Source organism: Carettochelys insculpta, chromosome 3 (assembly GCF_033958435.1).
Source record: "Carettochelys insculpta isolate YL-2023 chromosome 3, ASM3395843v1, whole genome shotgun sequence".
Classification (NCBI taxonomy): domain Eukaryota; kingdom Metazoa; phylum Chordata; order Testudines; family Carettochelyidae; genus Carettochelys; species Carettochelys insculpta.
This window is the reverse complement of record NC_134139.1, coordinates 99,554,376-99,571,409: the sequence shown is the minus strand read 5'-3', so window position 1 is coordinate 99,571,409 and position 17,034 is coordinate 99,554,376. Positions and strand designations below refer to the sequence as shown.

General features: G+C 44.8%; 1 protein-coding gene across 5 annotated transcripts in view; it reads left to right on the top strand.

Moving 5' to 3' along the window:
* PHACTR2 (phosphatase and actin regulator 2) overlaps window positions 1–17,034 on the top strand; it is a 229,561-nt gene that overhangs the window by 173,048 nt on the left and 39,479 nt on the right. For 4 of the 5 annotated variants that reach the window (XM_074990449.1, XM_074990448.1, XM_074990450.1 and 1 more), the window contains exons 5-6: window positions 3,215–3,448; window positions 11,002–11,554. In XM_074990449.1, the coding sequence (XP_074846550.1) occupies window positions 3,215–3,448; window positions 11,002–11,554 (787 nt within the window). The remainder of the gene's footprint in view (window positions 1–3,214; window positions 3,449–11,001; window positions 11,555–17,034) is intronic. The other variant, XM_074990451.1, reaches the window with a different exon arrangement.

Sequence of the window (17,034 nt, the reverse complement as noted above, 5' to 3'; positions counted from 1 at the left end):
TACAAATGTCGAAATCGGAAACCAGCAGCTCACAGCTGTTGCTGGTAAATGGTGGAGACGAGTACGGATAAACTGATAAGATAGAGTTGGTCCTGATGTCATTCTCAGTGAGATGCCAGAGAATGAATAGCCCTGAAGATTAGGGGCCTGTATTACAAGTACAGTAGACCCACAACTTATGCGGAGGTTGCGTTCTTGCAGCCCCCATGTAAGTCAAATTTCCCACGCAATGTGGGGAAGCCCAGAAACTGATGAGGGCACCAGCGATGGCTCCCGTCTTCCCTCTGCTTGCTGGGGCTGGGAAACTGACTAGCATATCGCTGGTCAGTTTCCTGGCTCCAGCCGGCGGGGAGACAGGCGCAGCTTCTCCCTGGCTTCTCCCAGCTGGGGGAAACCCAGGAGAAGCCGCGGTAATGCAGGTGTCTGTCCGCCTGGCTTCCCCTAGGTGGGAGAAGCCACGTTGGGTAGACAGCTGCAGCAGCGTAGCTGCTCCCTGCTGGAGGAAGCTGGGGAGAAGCCACACCACCAATGCTGCCCACTCTGCTTCTCCCAGCTGGAGGAGCCAAGCAGGAAGACAGCCGCAGAATGGCTTCCAGTTGCTCTTAGCTTATGTTAACACAGGTTAAGCGCAACTCACAGTCGCACATTTCATCTGTATCCAGACAGAGTTACAGGCCTCAGACAGCCCCAAGCTTTCATGTGGTTCAAGAGGCTGGTTGCTGTAGTGCATAGGGGCCTCACTTAAAGATCAGGACCTCATTGTGCCAGGCAGCATACAAACACAGAACAAAAAAGATGGTCTACGCCCCCAAAAGCTCACAATCGAAATATAAGACAAGAGATGCCAGATAGACACAGGTCGACAACAGAGTGCAAGAAAACTAAAAAGACAGTACTGGTTAGTAAGACAGAAAGTGGTGTCAGTACACCAACAACCTAATTGTCAAATATTTTGTAGTCATGAGAGCAAAGGAGAGTCTGAGAGAGCATAATGGAGTTGCTTTATGGATTTATGGGGAGCTCCTCCCAAGCATGTTTGTAAGAGATGATAGGCAAGTGAGAATAGGCTGTGAAGGGCCTTGAAAATGAAGACAAGTAGGTCATGGAAGTACCCCGTTGGGAGTTTCACTGAACCAGCCATAGGACTGAAAAAGAGGTGGTCCTCCTTCGTATGTCTTCCACAGCTGTTCTGATACCTTCTTTCACTGCCTCAAAGCAAAAGTCATCAACAAAAGGAGAAGGTGAGGAGAGTTTTGAGGTAGATGCACAGGTACTCTAATGCAGAGGTGAACAAAGTGGGGGGCGTATCCCCTTGGGGGGCATGAAATTTCATAGGGGAGCACAGCATGATTGGCTGCTGGGTCTCAGGCTCATGCATGTTATTAAAAATGTTGAAATATGATACTGTCTTATGTGTGTGTATTCACATTTATACAGATTAATGAAGTTTTTACATTCTACATACTTATGTTCTTACACATGCCAAAAGGGTGTTTTTTTTTCCATATGAACATAATCCAAATTTCAATCTGTTTGGGTTATAGTAGATGGGTTAGGGGGCCCCTGCTAACTGTGGGGACGAAAAGTGGGGCCCTGTGTAAAAAGTTTGCTTACCCCACTCTAATGACCAGATATGCACAGGAGATATACTATAAAAGGGGAAGGTTTAATAAATGTATCTCCTCTTTCTCCCCGAGTGTGTCTGATGGAGAAACAAGACCTAGGAGAGCAGAAAAATTGTTGAAGTGGTCAGTGAGCGGAAGTAGCCCTCCATTTAATGGTAGTAAGCTTTCATAGTATTCTATCAGAAGTATTAGAAAAAAACAGCTAAGTCCATAGTGTTGTAAGCTTAGCAAAGAATGACAAAATCAACTGTTAGTGTAAACTGATTGTGCTAGATAACCCAATAAGTGAAGAGGAATTAACTCTTTGTCTTCATTCCCCCAGCATTTGACAACAGATAAGTTTGCATGCTGCATATATGACAACCATTGACACACTAGGCTCAAGTTCATTGCTGCTAGAGGGATCATCAGTCCTTTATCCCTGATCCTAGGATAAAACAATGTAATTGTTGTCTAACACATTATTTGTCTTTCATCTACTAATCTGTATAGTGAATAAATGCTGCTTATCTTTTGGGAATAGATAGAGATGTAGTAACAGAAAGGGTGGAAGGCAGGAGAAAGAGATCCAGGAACAGCCACTTGATGTGCAGTGAATGAAGTTTTAATATGACCTTAGTTATAAAAGTTAGTACACTGATTGCCAAAAATAACTACAGTGCCATAGATAGCTATTTTAGAACTACTTTAATTATGCACTTTGCTCCAATATTGTATCCAGACATTGTGCTTGTCAATAACAGACAAGTAATACATTAGTGATTTTGTACATGCTTATTGCTATATAAGGTGTTTTTCAAAAAGGTCAGAAAGGTTACTCTAATACTGAACAAATCCTGGGCTAGGAAGTTGGATTAGAACAGAATTTCCATCTGGCAAGCACCTAGACACAACCACATGATATAGAATGCTATCTAGTCTACAAAATCTACTTTGATTTAAGACGTTTTGATTCTTAACAAAACTGTCAGTCACAGTCAGCGTCAGTACAAGGGTGGGTAAGTGTTCTCACGCCACATAACGTTGCATTTAACTTGACTTCATTTCTGCCTAAAGAACAGAAGTACCCTGAGCAAGACACCTAAATAAAGTAACCACTTCTAATTTATATACTGCGGCACAGGCTGAAATTTCCGGCCACTGCCAGGCTACAGAACCTGTGACTGAGCAGATGTCCCAGTTTACAGAACAGTCACAAAATTAATACAGGATTATACGGTCTGCTGTTCTCATGGGAGGGGAAAAAATTAGATGGAATTTGAGGGGAAATGGTGCTGCCAGTTCTAAATGACTCCAACTATAGCTAGCAGGCCAGCCTGTGCTATTGCAAGTCACGGCTGGAGCTTGGAAACCTATGGTACAGAGAAAATTGAAAGAAGCAGGTTAAGTGCCCCATCCTCCATAAAAAAAAAAAAGGTCTTCAGTTAAGATCTAGTGTGATATATTACAGGGGTGGTGCATTGTTCTGAAGCAAGAGAAGAGGAACTCTTCTGATCCCCAACAGGTTAAGCAGCATTGTCTAGCTTGTCTTTGGATTTACATGGTGTGTGTCTGTGTCAGTTGGCTTCTGTTCTCTTTCTTCTTTATAGAGAGCACTGTTAACTGTCCTGAAAAACCAGCCTCCCCTGCTCCACCACTGCCCAAGTGTAAACCTAAACCTAAAAAAACGTCAGTACCTCCAAAAAATGTTACTGCTGCTGCCACTGCCACCAGCCATAAGAATAATGAAGCACCTCATCTTAAAAAAAAAGTCAAGGCTCCTGCTAAGCAGCCCCCTCTCCCACCTCCCAAACCAGCAGGTCACAATGCAAATCGAGAAGCTGGTGAGTACTGGACAAGCAGTGCTGGTGTGGTGGGTGCATGTGCATGGGGTGCATGTACCAAATATTCTCTGCATCAGTTGTAACTATGTATACTAACAAATCTGCACTTTACTAGCTCTTCACTGGGCTCATGCTCTGCTGTATAACACCCCCCTGCTCCCCCGAAAATGAATAAATCACTTTGCTGTCTAACCTTTGTATATTTGTGATTAAAAAGTACTGTACAAAGGTGATATGGAAATCCCAATTAACTGCAATAACTGAGGGTAGAGATGTTGGGAAAGGAAAAAGGTGAGTTCCAAGACAAAGTTTAGCTTAATTATCCCAAGAAAACAATTGTTGTAAAAAATGGTGTCACCGCCTATTTTTCCTGGAAATAACTAATATTTCAATAAATTTGACAAGACTACAGCCTCCCTTAAGAGGGCAGAATGTAGAACCACTATGTTATTCCTGGAGGCTGTCAAATATATTTGCCTCTAGCTGATAGAATAGATTACAGCTCATTGAAAAAGTCGTCTCTCAATGGACTGATGGATGAAATATCCTGCTAACTAAATCACAGATATACGTACCCAGTGTTATGCTGTTTAACTACCATTTAGCAATGATGCCAAATTAAATATTTTAAGCGGTCAAGTTTAAAACACTAATGTCCTTTGACTGAGAGTGGTTATAAATTATAGGGTGCCAAAAAAAATTAAAACCACCAGAAGGCAATTAAAACACTATTGAGTTTATAATCAATGCACTTTGTGCAATAAGCCAACTAGAAAGCTCACTCAGTGCCTGAATTTTTCTCTCCAAGTACATCCTCATTGATAGTTTGCAAATGTTGACAGATGCAAATGTTCATATCTGAAGCATGAAAAAGGAATCCTATTGATGACACTGCAAAGCTGCTGAAGTTGTGATAGTCGCGCTGCCAGAAAGTCTCATTCATGAACCTGACATTAATTATACCAGTTAACTGCACAAATGAACATTTGTTGAGCCTGCATCTGCATCCACAAAATAATTTGTGAATATCTGTATCCACATCTGTGGATACAAAGTGGATATCATCAAATGTACAAGGTTCTACATACTAAATTTGTATCCACATTGTCATCTGTATTTGCAAAAATGAGCTGTATATATCCACATTGACATGCAAGATGTGGATACTCGCAGATATCCGTGGATTCACAGGGCTTTAAATGTTTGAGTGACCCAGAATGCATTGCTTATATTCTTCATGCAGGTGAATGCCAAAGTTCTGATAGGGTTGGGAAGCTTTCTCAAGGTAAAGTCAACAAACTTTTATAGAAACAAAACATTGGATTCATGTGAAAAAAGATGATTTATTTCATGTTTTTAATTTAAATAAATAATCTTGTTTACTTAAAATACGTGCTATCTTGGAGCTTGATTCTGTTCACAAAGATTTTGCTACACCATAAAATTATTGGGGTTGCATGAGTATAACGGAGATGCATTTTATCTTTTGACTATTAAAGCAATACATACTGTGCTAATAATTTATTTCAACATTAGGTATATGATAGTCCTTTAAAAGGACAGTAATTTTATCTGTTTTACACTGGTGGTTTTCAAAATATTTAGTACACTATACTTATTGCAAGGCACCGCATACACTTTTGGCAATATATATAGGAAGAGCAGGTTGAAAATGGAAGGATTTCTATCACAAATTACAGTGAAAATAGAAAAAAAAACTTACTTTAAAATTTTCTGTGGAAATTGTTGATTTCAGCAGAAATCCAAAAATTGAAATATCTCACCCCAAAATTGATACTTCTGACTGAGCTGAAATTGGGCAGGTGCTATCACAGGGAAACATTCTGGTGGGTTTTCCAGTCTGAGTTCAAGTCCAGAAAGGTTCTAAGAATGGCACAAGACATTTCAATACCCTTGACTTTTGGAGTCTAATCAGTGACAATTGGTTCTATACTGTGCTTTTTAACTTTAAGCATGTGGCTAGTCTTCTCACTAATTTCAGCCCCATGCTTAATGCTTTGCTATTTGTTTCCATTGAAAGTTCCCCCTTCAGCTTTTAAGTCTTCCCATTTTTTTCTGATTGGCTGATTTGTAAATTAGTGACCCCCTAAAGCTCAGCTGATATACAATACCTGCTTTACAGGGAGGTCCTCCTTTTATTCATTTCACTAGTTTGTGGCACTCAGAGAACAGCAGGTGGTTTGCCAAAGGTCGGAAAACTGAGTCTGTGCACATTTTTCCAGGTGCACTGCTCATTCCCTTTGCCACAGAACATTGTAAATATCTGTGCCCCATAAAATTGTGTTAGAGGACAAAATAGCATAATAGGTTTTCTCTGCGGCTTTCCTGTTTCAGACTTCATGGAGCCTAAGTGTGGAAGTTATTTTTGTATCATGTGCTTATTTCAGTATAATAAATGTTGCCGATAGCTGTATTTTGGTTTGCATTCTAAACAACTGATTTCAAGGTACAGTTAAGTGGGTTTGGTACATTTTAACCTTCTGTTCTATTCTGTAGCTGGAAAGCCTGATGATCATCTGGCCCAGTGGGCAGTTCATAGCTTCCCCCGCCTTCCAGCTCCTTTGCGGTGATGAGCTCTGATGAAGCAACTTGAGAACAAGGGGGTGAATGAGGCTGCAGCCAGGGCTGCCTCTGGGATGACAAGACTGGCAGAACTTGGAAAGTCATGAACGGCCCTCTGGGCCAGATGATCATCATGCTTTCCAGCTACAGAATAGAGCAAAAGGCTAAAATGTGTGGGTGTGGGTCCCCCCTTCGTTGCTTCCACCCTCTTGTGCTCTAGTTGCTTCATCAGACCTCATCACTACAAAAAAGATGGACAGGGGTGCAGGCAACAAAGGGGGAACCCACACCCACCCACTCCACCAGGCCCCCAACCATCTCTCAAAGTGGCCAGCCCAATTGCTAAGCTGCCTCAAACTGTACATCCCCACCCCAGATCACTTCCTGTCAGTCTGATGCTCCTCAGTTTGAGTGGTGGTTGTGAGCTAAGCAGACTCTGCTCAGTGTCTTAGTACAGAGCATCTACACTACAAATAAAAAGCCCTCAGCTGTCCTGTGCAAGCAGACTCAGGGGCTGTGTATTTATAGTATAGATATTCAGACATGGCTAGAGCCTGGGATCTGGGACTCTTGAGAGTTGGAAGGAGCCCCGAGCTAACCCAAGCTCTGCAATTAAATTGTTCCTCAGCTTGAGGCCCAGGAGGCCAAGTCACAAGGGTGTTTAAGTGCAATGTAGCCCTGCCCTGAGGGTCCACTTCAGTTGGTCAGTCTGTCTCTCAAATAGCAATGGGACCCAAGTTCCCTATCCCGCTTCAGTGTGGGGCCTGTTGACCCCACTCCATATGTGGCATGTTAATCCACTGAGCTATTATGTGATTACATAAGAACATAAGAATGGCCATACAGGGTCAGACCAAAGGTCCATCCAGCCCAGTATCCCATCTGCCGACAGTGGCCAATGCCAGTTGCCCCAGAGAAGGAGAACAGAAGACAATGATCAAGTGATTTATCTCCTGCCATCCATCTCCTGCCCCTGTACTGAAGGCTAGGGCACCATACTTTACCCCTGGCTAATAGCCATTTATGGACCTAACCTGCAAAAATTTAGCGAGCTCTTTTTTAAACCCTAGTACAGTCCTGGCCTTCACAGCCTCCTCCAGCAAGGAGTTCCACAGGTTGACTGTGCGCTGTGTGAAGAAAAATTTCCTTTTATTAGTTTTGAACCAACTACCCATCAATTTCATTTGGTGTCCCCTAGTTCTTGTATTATGGGAAAAGGTAAAAAATTTTTCTATATTCACTTTCTCCACACCATTCATGATTTTATATACCTCTATCATATCGCCCCTCAATTGCCTCTTTTCCAGACTGAAAAGTCCCAGTCTCTCTAGCCTCTCCCCATATGGGACCCGTTCCAAACCCCTAATCATCTTAGTTGCCCTTTTCTGAACCTTTTCTAATGCCAATATATCTTTTTTGAGGTGAGGAGACCACATCTGCACGCAGTACTCAAGATGTGGGCGTACCATAGTTTTATATAGGGGAAGTATGATATCTTTTGTCTTATTATCTATCCCTTTTTTAATAATTCCTAACATCCTATTTGCTTTACTAACTGCCACTGCACACTGCATGGATGTCTTCAGAGAACTATCCACTATAACCCCAAGATCCCTTTCCCGATCTGTCAAAGCTAAATTTGACCCCATCATGTTGTACGTGTAATTTGGGTTATTTTTTCCAATGTGCATTACCTTACACTTACCCACATTAAATTTCATTTGCCATTTTGCTGCCCAATCACTCAGTTTGCTGAGATCTTTTTGTAGTTCTTCACAATCCCTTTTGGTTTTGACTGTCCTGAACAACTTGGTGTCATCTGCAAACTTTGCCACCTCACTGCTTACCTCATTTTCTAGATCATTGATGAACAAGTTGAATAGGATCGGTCCCAGGATTGACGCCTGGGGAACACCACTAGTTACCCCCCTCCATTGTGAAAATTTACCATTTATTCCAACCCTTTGTTTTCTGTCTTTTAACCAATTCCTGATCCATGAAAGGATCTTTCCTCCTATCCCATGACCGCCTAATTTACATAAAAGCCTTTGGTGTGGGACCGTGTCAAAGGCTTTCTGGAAATCTAGGTATATTATGTCCACTGGGTGCCCCTTGTCCTCATGTTTATTAACCCCTTCAAAGAATTCTAATAGATTAGTTAGACACAACTTCCCTGTGCAAAAACCATGCTGACTTTTACCCAACAATTCGTGCTCTTCTATGTGCCTTGCAATTTTATTCTTTACTATTGTTTCTACTAATCTGCCTGGTACTGATGTTAGACTTATCGGTCTATAATTGCCAGGGTCTCCTCTAGAGCCTTTTTAAAATATTGGCGTTATATTGGCCATCTTCCAGTCATTGGGTACCGAAGCGGATTTAAAGGATAGGTTACAAACCACTGTTAATAACTCCGCAATTTCACATTTGAGTTCTTTCAGAACCCTTGGGTGAATACCGTCTGGTCCTGGAGACTTGTTACTATTCAGCTTATCAATTAACTCCAAAACCTCCTCTAATGTCACTTCAATCTGGGAGAGTTCCTCAGATTTGTCACGTGAAAAGGCTGGCTCAGATTTAGGAACCTCTCTAACATCCTCAGCCATGAAGACTGAAGCAAAGAAATCATTTAATTGCTCCGCAATGGCACTGTCTTCCTTGATCACTCCTTTTATATCTTTATCGTCCAAGGGCTCCACTGCTTTTTTAATGGGCTTCCTGCTTCTAATGTATTTAAAAAACATTTTACTATCATTTTTTGAATTTTTGGCTAGCTGTTCCTCAAAATCTTTTTTGGCTTTTCTTACTACATTATGACACTTAATTTGGGAGTGTTTGTGTTCCTTTCTATTTTCCTCACTAGGATTTGACTTCCACTTTTTAAAAGCTGCCCTTTTCTCTCTCACTGCCCTTTTAACATGGCTGTTAAGCCATGGTGGTTCTTTGTTAGGTCTCTTACTGTGTTTTTTTATTTGGGGTATACATTTAAGTTGGGCCTCTAGTATGGTGTCTTTAAACAGTTTCCATGCCACTTCCAGGGATTTTAGTTTAGTTACTCTACCTTTTAGTTTCTGTTTAACTAGCTTCCTCATTTTAGTGTAATTCCCCTTTTTGAAATTAAATGCCGGAGTGTTTGACCGCTGCGGTGTTCTTCCCAACACAGGAATATTAAAAGTTACTATATTGTGGTCACTATTTCCAAGCAGTCCAGTAACAGTTACCTCTTGGACCAGATCCTGCGTTCCAGTCAGGACTAGATCGAGAATTGACTCTCCCCTTGTGGGTTCCGGTACTAGCTGCTCCAAGAAGCAGTCATTTAAGGCATCAAGAAATTTAATCTCTGAATCCCGTCCTGAGGTGACATGCACCCAATCAATATGGGGATAATTGAAATCTCCTATTATTACTGTGTTTTTTATTTTGATAGCCTCTCTAATCTCCCTTAACATTTCAGCATCACTGTCCTGGTTAGGTGGTCGGTAATATATTCCTAATGCCATATTCATATTAGAGGAATGAATTGTTATCCATAATGATTCCATGGAACATTTGGATTCCTTGAGGATTTTTGCTTCATTTGATTCTATATTATCCTTCACATATAGTACCACTCCGCCACCTGCACGACCTGTTCTGTCTTTCCGATATAATTTATATCCCGGTATGATAGTGTCCCACCGATTGTCCTCATTCCACCATGTTTCTGTGATGCCTATTATGTCAACTTCCTCCTTTGATATGAGGTACTCCAGTTCACCCATCTTATTAGACAGACTCCTAGATTCTTTGTTAATGCTCCCAGTCATGGTTTAATTTTAGTGCATTGCCCATCATAACAAAAGTATTTGATTTCACTGGTATTTTGATCAAAAGGATTTAATTGTATGTGGGCTTTTTAAAAAAATTTAGTCAGAATTCTTGTATTAACTCCCAATTTAGCTTCTGACTCATTGTACGACCTTGGGCAAAGCAGCTAGCTGTGCCTCAGTTCCCCCGTCTGGAGGAGGAAACCTTTACAAGAACATACTACGAGTTCATTAAATGATATGCATAAAGTATATTTTGACTTTCATATGAAAAGTGCTATGGAATGGCAACAATTATTGTCATTATTATACTCTGGTTTAAAAAAGCCTAAGATAAAAAAACTAAGTAAAAAATTAGTTGTAAAGATCATTAACTTTTGCTGCAGACTAACTGCAATTATTTATATTTTTGGGGAGCCAGCACTGTTTAGAGAAGAGGGACCAGGGAAGTTTCCATGAGCTAATTCTCCACAGGATGCATGGAATTACTTCTCACAATTGCTCTGTGTGTGTGCTTATCTAAAGGAGGATGTACAATCGTGCTTTAGTAATTGTGAAATTAGACTCATATGCAGACATCCTGATATTTTCAAAAGCCCCTAACTGATTTAGGAAACTGAGTTTCATTTTCAAGCATGATGTAGAACTGACATGCTTAAATCCCATCAAAAATCAGCAGGACTTGAGTTCCTAAGTCTCTGAGTCACTTTTAAAAGGAGGGAGGCTTCTGTCACCCAAGCACTTCTGAAAACTTTCCCTGGCATGTGGTTAGTTATTCAGTCAGGACAACTGAGTGATTATTTTAAACAAGTGGATTTTAAGACTATACTAGTAATCTTTAACACTACTGTGTATTGGCCTACTACCCATCACACAGTGATGGCAGTCAAAATCTCTAGCCTCAGCTCTATCATCTGTAAGGACCTTAGGCCAGTACTTACACCTTGTGCCTCTACCTACTTCTCAAAGCGGAAGCAGTAAGACCTACCACCTCACAGGAGACATGTGAGAATCAATTAGTTAACCAATGTTTGTCAAATGCTTAGAGTTACAGAAATACTAAGCATACACTTCTTTAAAATATCAATTCAAAATACAGTTGAAAGGATTTAAAGAAAAACTGCATTTCATATGTTGTAAAATATTTGTCCTTTCTCATTTTAGCTAGTTCCTCTCACACAAAAAAATTACCTATCTCCAAGTCATCATCTTCACCGTCTCCTTCGTCCACATCATCTCATCCAAAAGCCCTTAAGGAGACAGCACCTAGTAAAACGGGCGCATCAGGGACTTCCAGGGGCAAGAAAAAGCCTGGGAAACAGTCAGCCCCACAAACCCGTGCAGATGGGGATATTTCTTCCACCTCCACTGCAGCAGCAGACAGTTTGGAAACAAAGGTGGAGAACTCTCAGCCAGAGCAACCTTCCATCGTAATTTCTGAATCTGAAGATACAGACCAGCAGAGCAAGCTGATTATCCCTCCTCCTCCTACAGCTCCTCCACCACCACCACCGCTGTCTTTCTCTCCACCTTCTGCCAGTCAGTCCGTTGACTCCTCAAAAATACCAGACATATCCATTAGCACTGAAGCAGGCCTGTCTGTCCCAGGCTCAGATTCTAATCCTCTTCTCCAGTCTGAACATGAACTAGGCAGTGAAAACCTCAGCAGTGCAGCCCTGGATAGTAACTTGGATAGGAGTGAAGAAAACACAACATGGTAAGACTCTGGTGTCATTTATAAGCACTACAGTACACAGCTCATTGCTAGCAATGGTGACACTATCAGATAAAGGAAGAAGTGCTCCCAGTCCTGTACCTTTGCCTAACACTTCAGTCAAACGTGTACGATCCAGAAACTTTAGTTAGCTTGTTTTTTAGCAGTATTCATTTTCACTTGCCTTTATACTTTCACCTCCCAGTCATAGCCAACACTGAGAGGCAAAATACATTAATAAAACTCAATAATGCTTTCCTTCCATAACCGTAATGGCATTTACAATAGCAATTGCTCCCTTCTGCCTCCCTTGTTTAAGAATAATTCTTCGAGCGGTCCCCGTGGGTGCTCCACAGTAGGTGCCGGGCTCACCCCAGCGCCGCAGATCGGAAATTTTCTAGCAGTTTCCTTCGGATCGCGCATGCGCCGATGCACACCGCTCCTTCGCGCGCTCTCGGTCATGTGCGCGATCTGGTCCCCGCCAGTTCCTTCTCAACCGCCAATGGCTGCAGACGGAATCCACTCCGGCTCCAACGCCTGGGACAGATAAGACTGTTAGTTCTTAGTTGATAGCTTGTTTTTACTATTATACGTTTAAAAAAAAAAAAAAAAAAGTAACTAATTAAGAGGGAAGAGGAATGGAGGAGAGCAGAGCGGACAAAGAAGGCTGCTTAGGCCGTCTGCTACCCTAAAGGCCGTAAATGTTATTTGTTTTAAAAACACTGTGATTAGTGGCTAAGTACCCTATTAACAGTTAAAGACTCACCGGGATGTCTTCATCGGGGTTTAAGAAGTGTGAGTCATGCCGCGAGGCCATGCCTGCCTCTGATGGGCATAGTAAGTGCATTCGTTGCCTGGAGGAGTCCCACGTTACTCAGAAGTGCTCTCACTGCGCTAAGCTTACAGCCAGGGCCAGGAAGGACAGGGAAATGAGGCTCAAAATGATCTTGTTTGATAAGGCCCTTCAGCCCGAACCACCGGAGGCGCCTCACACAGAAGGGCCCTCAGGGTCGCACCAAAGGAAGGCAGCTTCTTTGACCCCCTCTGTGCAAAAGAAGAAGAAACTGTCCCCAGCTCGATCCTTGCTGGCGACCTCAGCGAGCAGGACGAGCGGAACGCAGAGCCCTGACCCACGGGCTGATGATAGCGGAGCACGGTCGTGCACGCGGCCGTGGCCGGGCCTCCGACTATTCAACAGTCAGCACCGAGGGTGCTGCTGGCACCAGCGCGGCAAGCGCCGGAATCAGTGGCGCCACCTCATGCAGCACCTGCTCTCACGGCACTGATGGTGCAAGGGCACCCAGCACGGGGCCAAACGGCGCCGGAGGAAGCTACCCGCATGGCACCTCATATGACGGCACCGAGCGCAGCACCGACAGCGGGGCCGAGATCCCCGGCACGGGAGGGGGCAGCACCTACTCTGCAAGGACGGGGGAAAGCTAGGGCTAAAACCCGGCACCGCAGTCCATCTCCGGGCATTGCTGCGCTGCTGCTATCACCCAGTCCCCCCCCCCCCCCCCCGAGATACACACACCGCACTGGACGGCAACTCCAACGGCCTGTTTCAGACCCCCCTCCCCGTTCCTCCAACCACCATCACCTTGGCTCAGACAACCTTCACCCTTTTCGGGCATGGATCCCTACGAATACTATCACAGACCATTTTCACCATTATCAATGTCGTCGAGGAGATCGCGCTCTTCCAGACATCATAGGTACACACTCTGATCGTAGTCCAGATCTCCATCACCGGGCCCTTGCCCGTGTTGTTATGGCCGTCCTCATCATACTGAACACCGACATCGGAGGTCCAGATCCAGGGGCAGATCCCCACCCACACCTCACCAACACCCCCGCATACACTCTCGCTCTGGGAAAGGAACGCAGTGTTCCCAGGCGGAAATGGGTCCAGAGTCCCAAGACCTTCCTTCACAACCCACAAAAGAACAAGCATACCAGCAAACTCAGGAATCAGAGGAGTTGGAGGAGGTATAGCCTAGCGGCGCCTCCTCATCTTCCCCAGATGAGGCAGTTGTCTCCAGGGACATCTCCCCCCCGGATGACCTTAAACAATTCCAAGATCTGTTCAAAAGAGTAGCATACCCACAGGACATTCAAATAGCAGAGGTGCAGGAGAAACATCATAAGCTCCTGAAAAATTTGAGACCCCCGGCTTCATCTAAAATTGCCATCCCACTGGACGAAGCCATTATGGAATCAGCCACTAACATATGGCAGATTCCGGCCTCCATCCCGCCTACGAATAAAAGGGCGGATAAGAAATACTTCGTCCCAGCCAAAGGCATGGAATTCCTGTTTAGCCACCCACAGCCCAATCCTTTGGTGGTCGAATCGTCTCAACAGAGGTCAAAGATGCCTCAATATAAATCAGGGGGGTCAGATAAAGATGCAAAGAAATTACACCTGTTCGGCAGAAAGGTCTACTCGTCCTCTACCTTATTACTGAGAATGGCAAACTATGCGGCACATCTATCAAACCATAACTTTGACAATTACACTAGACTTACCTCTCTCTTGGACTTCCTCCCAGAGGACAAGAAGCCAGTGCTAAAGGTGATCATCCAAGAGGGCTACATGGCCTCGCGAACGGGAGTTCAGATTGTCCTGGACATGGTGGACACAGCGGCACGCTCAACAGCCGCAGCAGTGGTAATTCATAGGGAATCCTGGCTCCAGACGTCTGATATCCCCAGAGATCTACAGGCGAAGATTGTAGATCTTCCATTCGATAAGCAAAAGTTGTTTGCATAATCAACCGACTCGGTCCTACACTCTAGCAAAGTTTTGAGGGCCACACTTAGGACCCTGCGTATCTATACTCCACCATACAAGAAGAAATTCTACCCCCAGCAAAGGCGCTACGCTTACCAACCACAGTGCGCACAATATCAGCGAGGCTATGACCAAGGGCGCCATCAACAGCAGCAACAGTACAGGGCCCCCAGGTGACGTCCTCAACAAAGTCGCACAACCTCGGGGCAAGCCCAAAGGCAGCAAGTTTGACGGGTATGTCGAGGACTGCACTATCAACACCATCTCTCAATGCCACTCTCACCTCATGTTCCATCATCTCCTCAAACCGTTCTACTCCCAATGGCAAAACACCACAACAGACAAATGGGTGCTGGAAATTATAGCCACGGGTTACACGATCCCCTTCCAGTCACTACCACCACCGAAACCTCCCACCCAGCCTCTTCTCAGGGACCCTTCTCACGAGACGAGGCTGAAGCAGGAGGTGGATCACCTCATGTTCAGAGAGGTGGTGGAAAGAGTACCAGAACAATTCCAAGGGAAAGGCTTTTACTCATGATACTTCCTAACAGAGAAGAAAACAGGAGGCTGGAGACCGATCTTGGACCTACGGGGCCTCAACCCGTACTTGCGCAAACAGCCCTTCAGGATGATTACAGTTGCCTCCAGAATTATGGCACTGGACAATAGAGACTGGTTTGCAGCCCTCAACTTACAAGACGCTTACTTTCATATAAAAATCCACCCGGCATACAGACGTTTCTTCCGCTTCAAGGTAGGCGGGGAGCATTTCCAATACAGAGTTCTTCCTTTCGGCCTATCTTCGGCACCCAGATTTTTTACCAAAACCCTGGCAGTGGTATCAGCTTACCTGCACAGGCAGGCCACGTTCATTTTTCCATATCTGGACGACTGCCTGCTGAAAGGGGCCTCGAAGGCAGAGGTCCTACACATGATACATGTCACCGCAAACATGTTCACTTCTCTGGGCCTAGTTATCAACCTCGCAAAGTCAGAGACCGAGCCCACGCAAGATATAGAATTTATAGGGGCGCGCATAGACTCTATTACATCAAGAGTATACCTGCCCAATGCCTGCTTCCGCACCATCAAATCCCTGGTACAAGTCATGATGTACAGCCCCACGGTGCCGATCCTAACATGTCTGCAACTGTTGGGGCACATGGCGGCCGCCACGTTCGTGGTACAGAATGCCAGGCTACATATGCGAAGCCTGCAGCATTGGCTGGCGAGTGTTTACAGACCGGCAGCTCATACCATCCATAGGGTAGTATCGCCCACGACGGAGGTACAAAAGTCACTAGCGTGATGGGCAGATCCCAAGAACCTGCTAGTGGGAGTACCCTTCCACCAACCACAAATTTCTATTTTTCTTACAACCAACGCCTCCCACATAGGATGGGGAGCACACATTGGCAGCAAGGTGACGCAAGGGCTATGGTCCCCCGCGGAACAGACACTGCACATAAACATACTGGAGCTCAGAGCAGTGTTCAATGCGTGCAGACATTTTTGGAAATGCCTGCACGGCAAAGTAGTCGGGATCAATACTGACAATACCTCCACCATGTTTTACATCAATCGACAAGGAGGGGCATGGTCCCGTGCGCTATGCGCAGAAGCAGTCCGATTGTGGAACTGGTGCACTGCCAACAACATAACGTTGAAAGCCTCATACTTGCCCGGCGTCCACAACGTGAAGGCAAACCAACTAAGCAGACGCTTTGCACTCACGCACGAGTGGCAGATCCGCTCCGACCTGCTCCGACGCATATTTTGCACTTGGGGGTTTCCCCAAGTCGATTTGTTTCTGACCCAACACAACAAGAAATGCCCTCAGTACTGCTCCAGATCAGGAATAGGGCGGGGGTCCTTGGGGGACGCCTTCATGATCTCATGTAAGGGCCCTCTGCTCTACGTGTTCCCCCCCACAACACTCATCCACAAGGTTCTACAGAAAGCCAGAAGAGAGAGAGCTCACATGATACTCATAGTCCCGACCTGGGAACGACAACAATGGTTTCCCCTGCTTCTGCACATGTCGGGCCATCGACCACTTCCCCTACCAGTAGTGCCAGACTTACTTACGCAGGCTCAAGGGTCCATAGTGCACCCACATCCTCAGGGACTCGGCCTACAAGCATGGCTAATCCATGGCTCAGCGCCTTAGAGAGCACATGTTCGGAGGGAGTAAAACAAGTCTTAGAGTGTAGTCAAAGGACCTCCACCAGAAGGACTTAGGAGCAGAAGTGGATCTGATTTACCTCCTGGTGCTCTTCCAAGCAGTTAGCTCCTCTCAACGTCCCTATAACTGTAATTCTAGAATACCTGCTGGACCTCAAGCGAGACGGGCTCTCTCTATCCTCGCTAAAGGTCCACCTCGCAGCTATATCAGCCTTTCGACACAAAGAGGAAGGGCCCACCATATTCGCCCATCCTATCGTCACAAGGTTCCTGAAGGGGCTGGTAAATCTGTACCGCCCTCGGAAACCGCTACCACTGTCATGGAGTTTGGACTTGGTACTCCACACGCTATCGGGACCACCCTTTGAGCCATTAGCCACGGTACCCCTCCGACTACTTACCATGAAAATGACCTTCCTTCTCGCGATTACGTCAGCCCGCAGGGTGAGCGAACTCGCAGCAGTAATGTCAATGCCGCCCTGCACAGTATTCTCAAAGGAAGC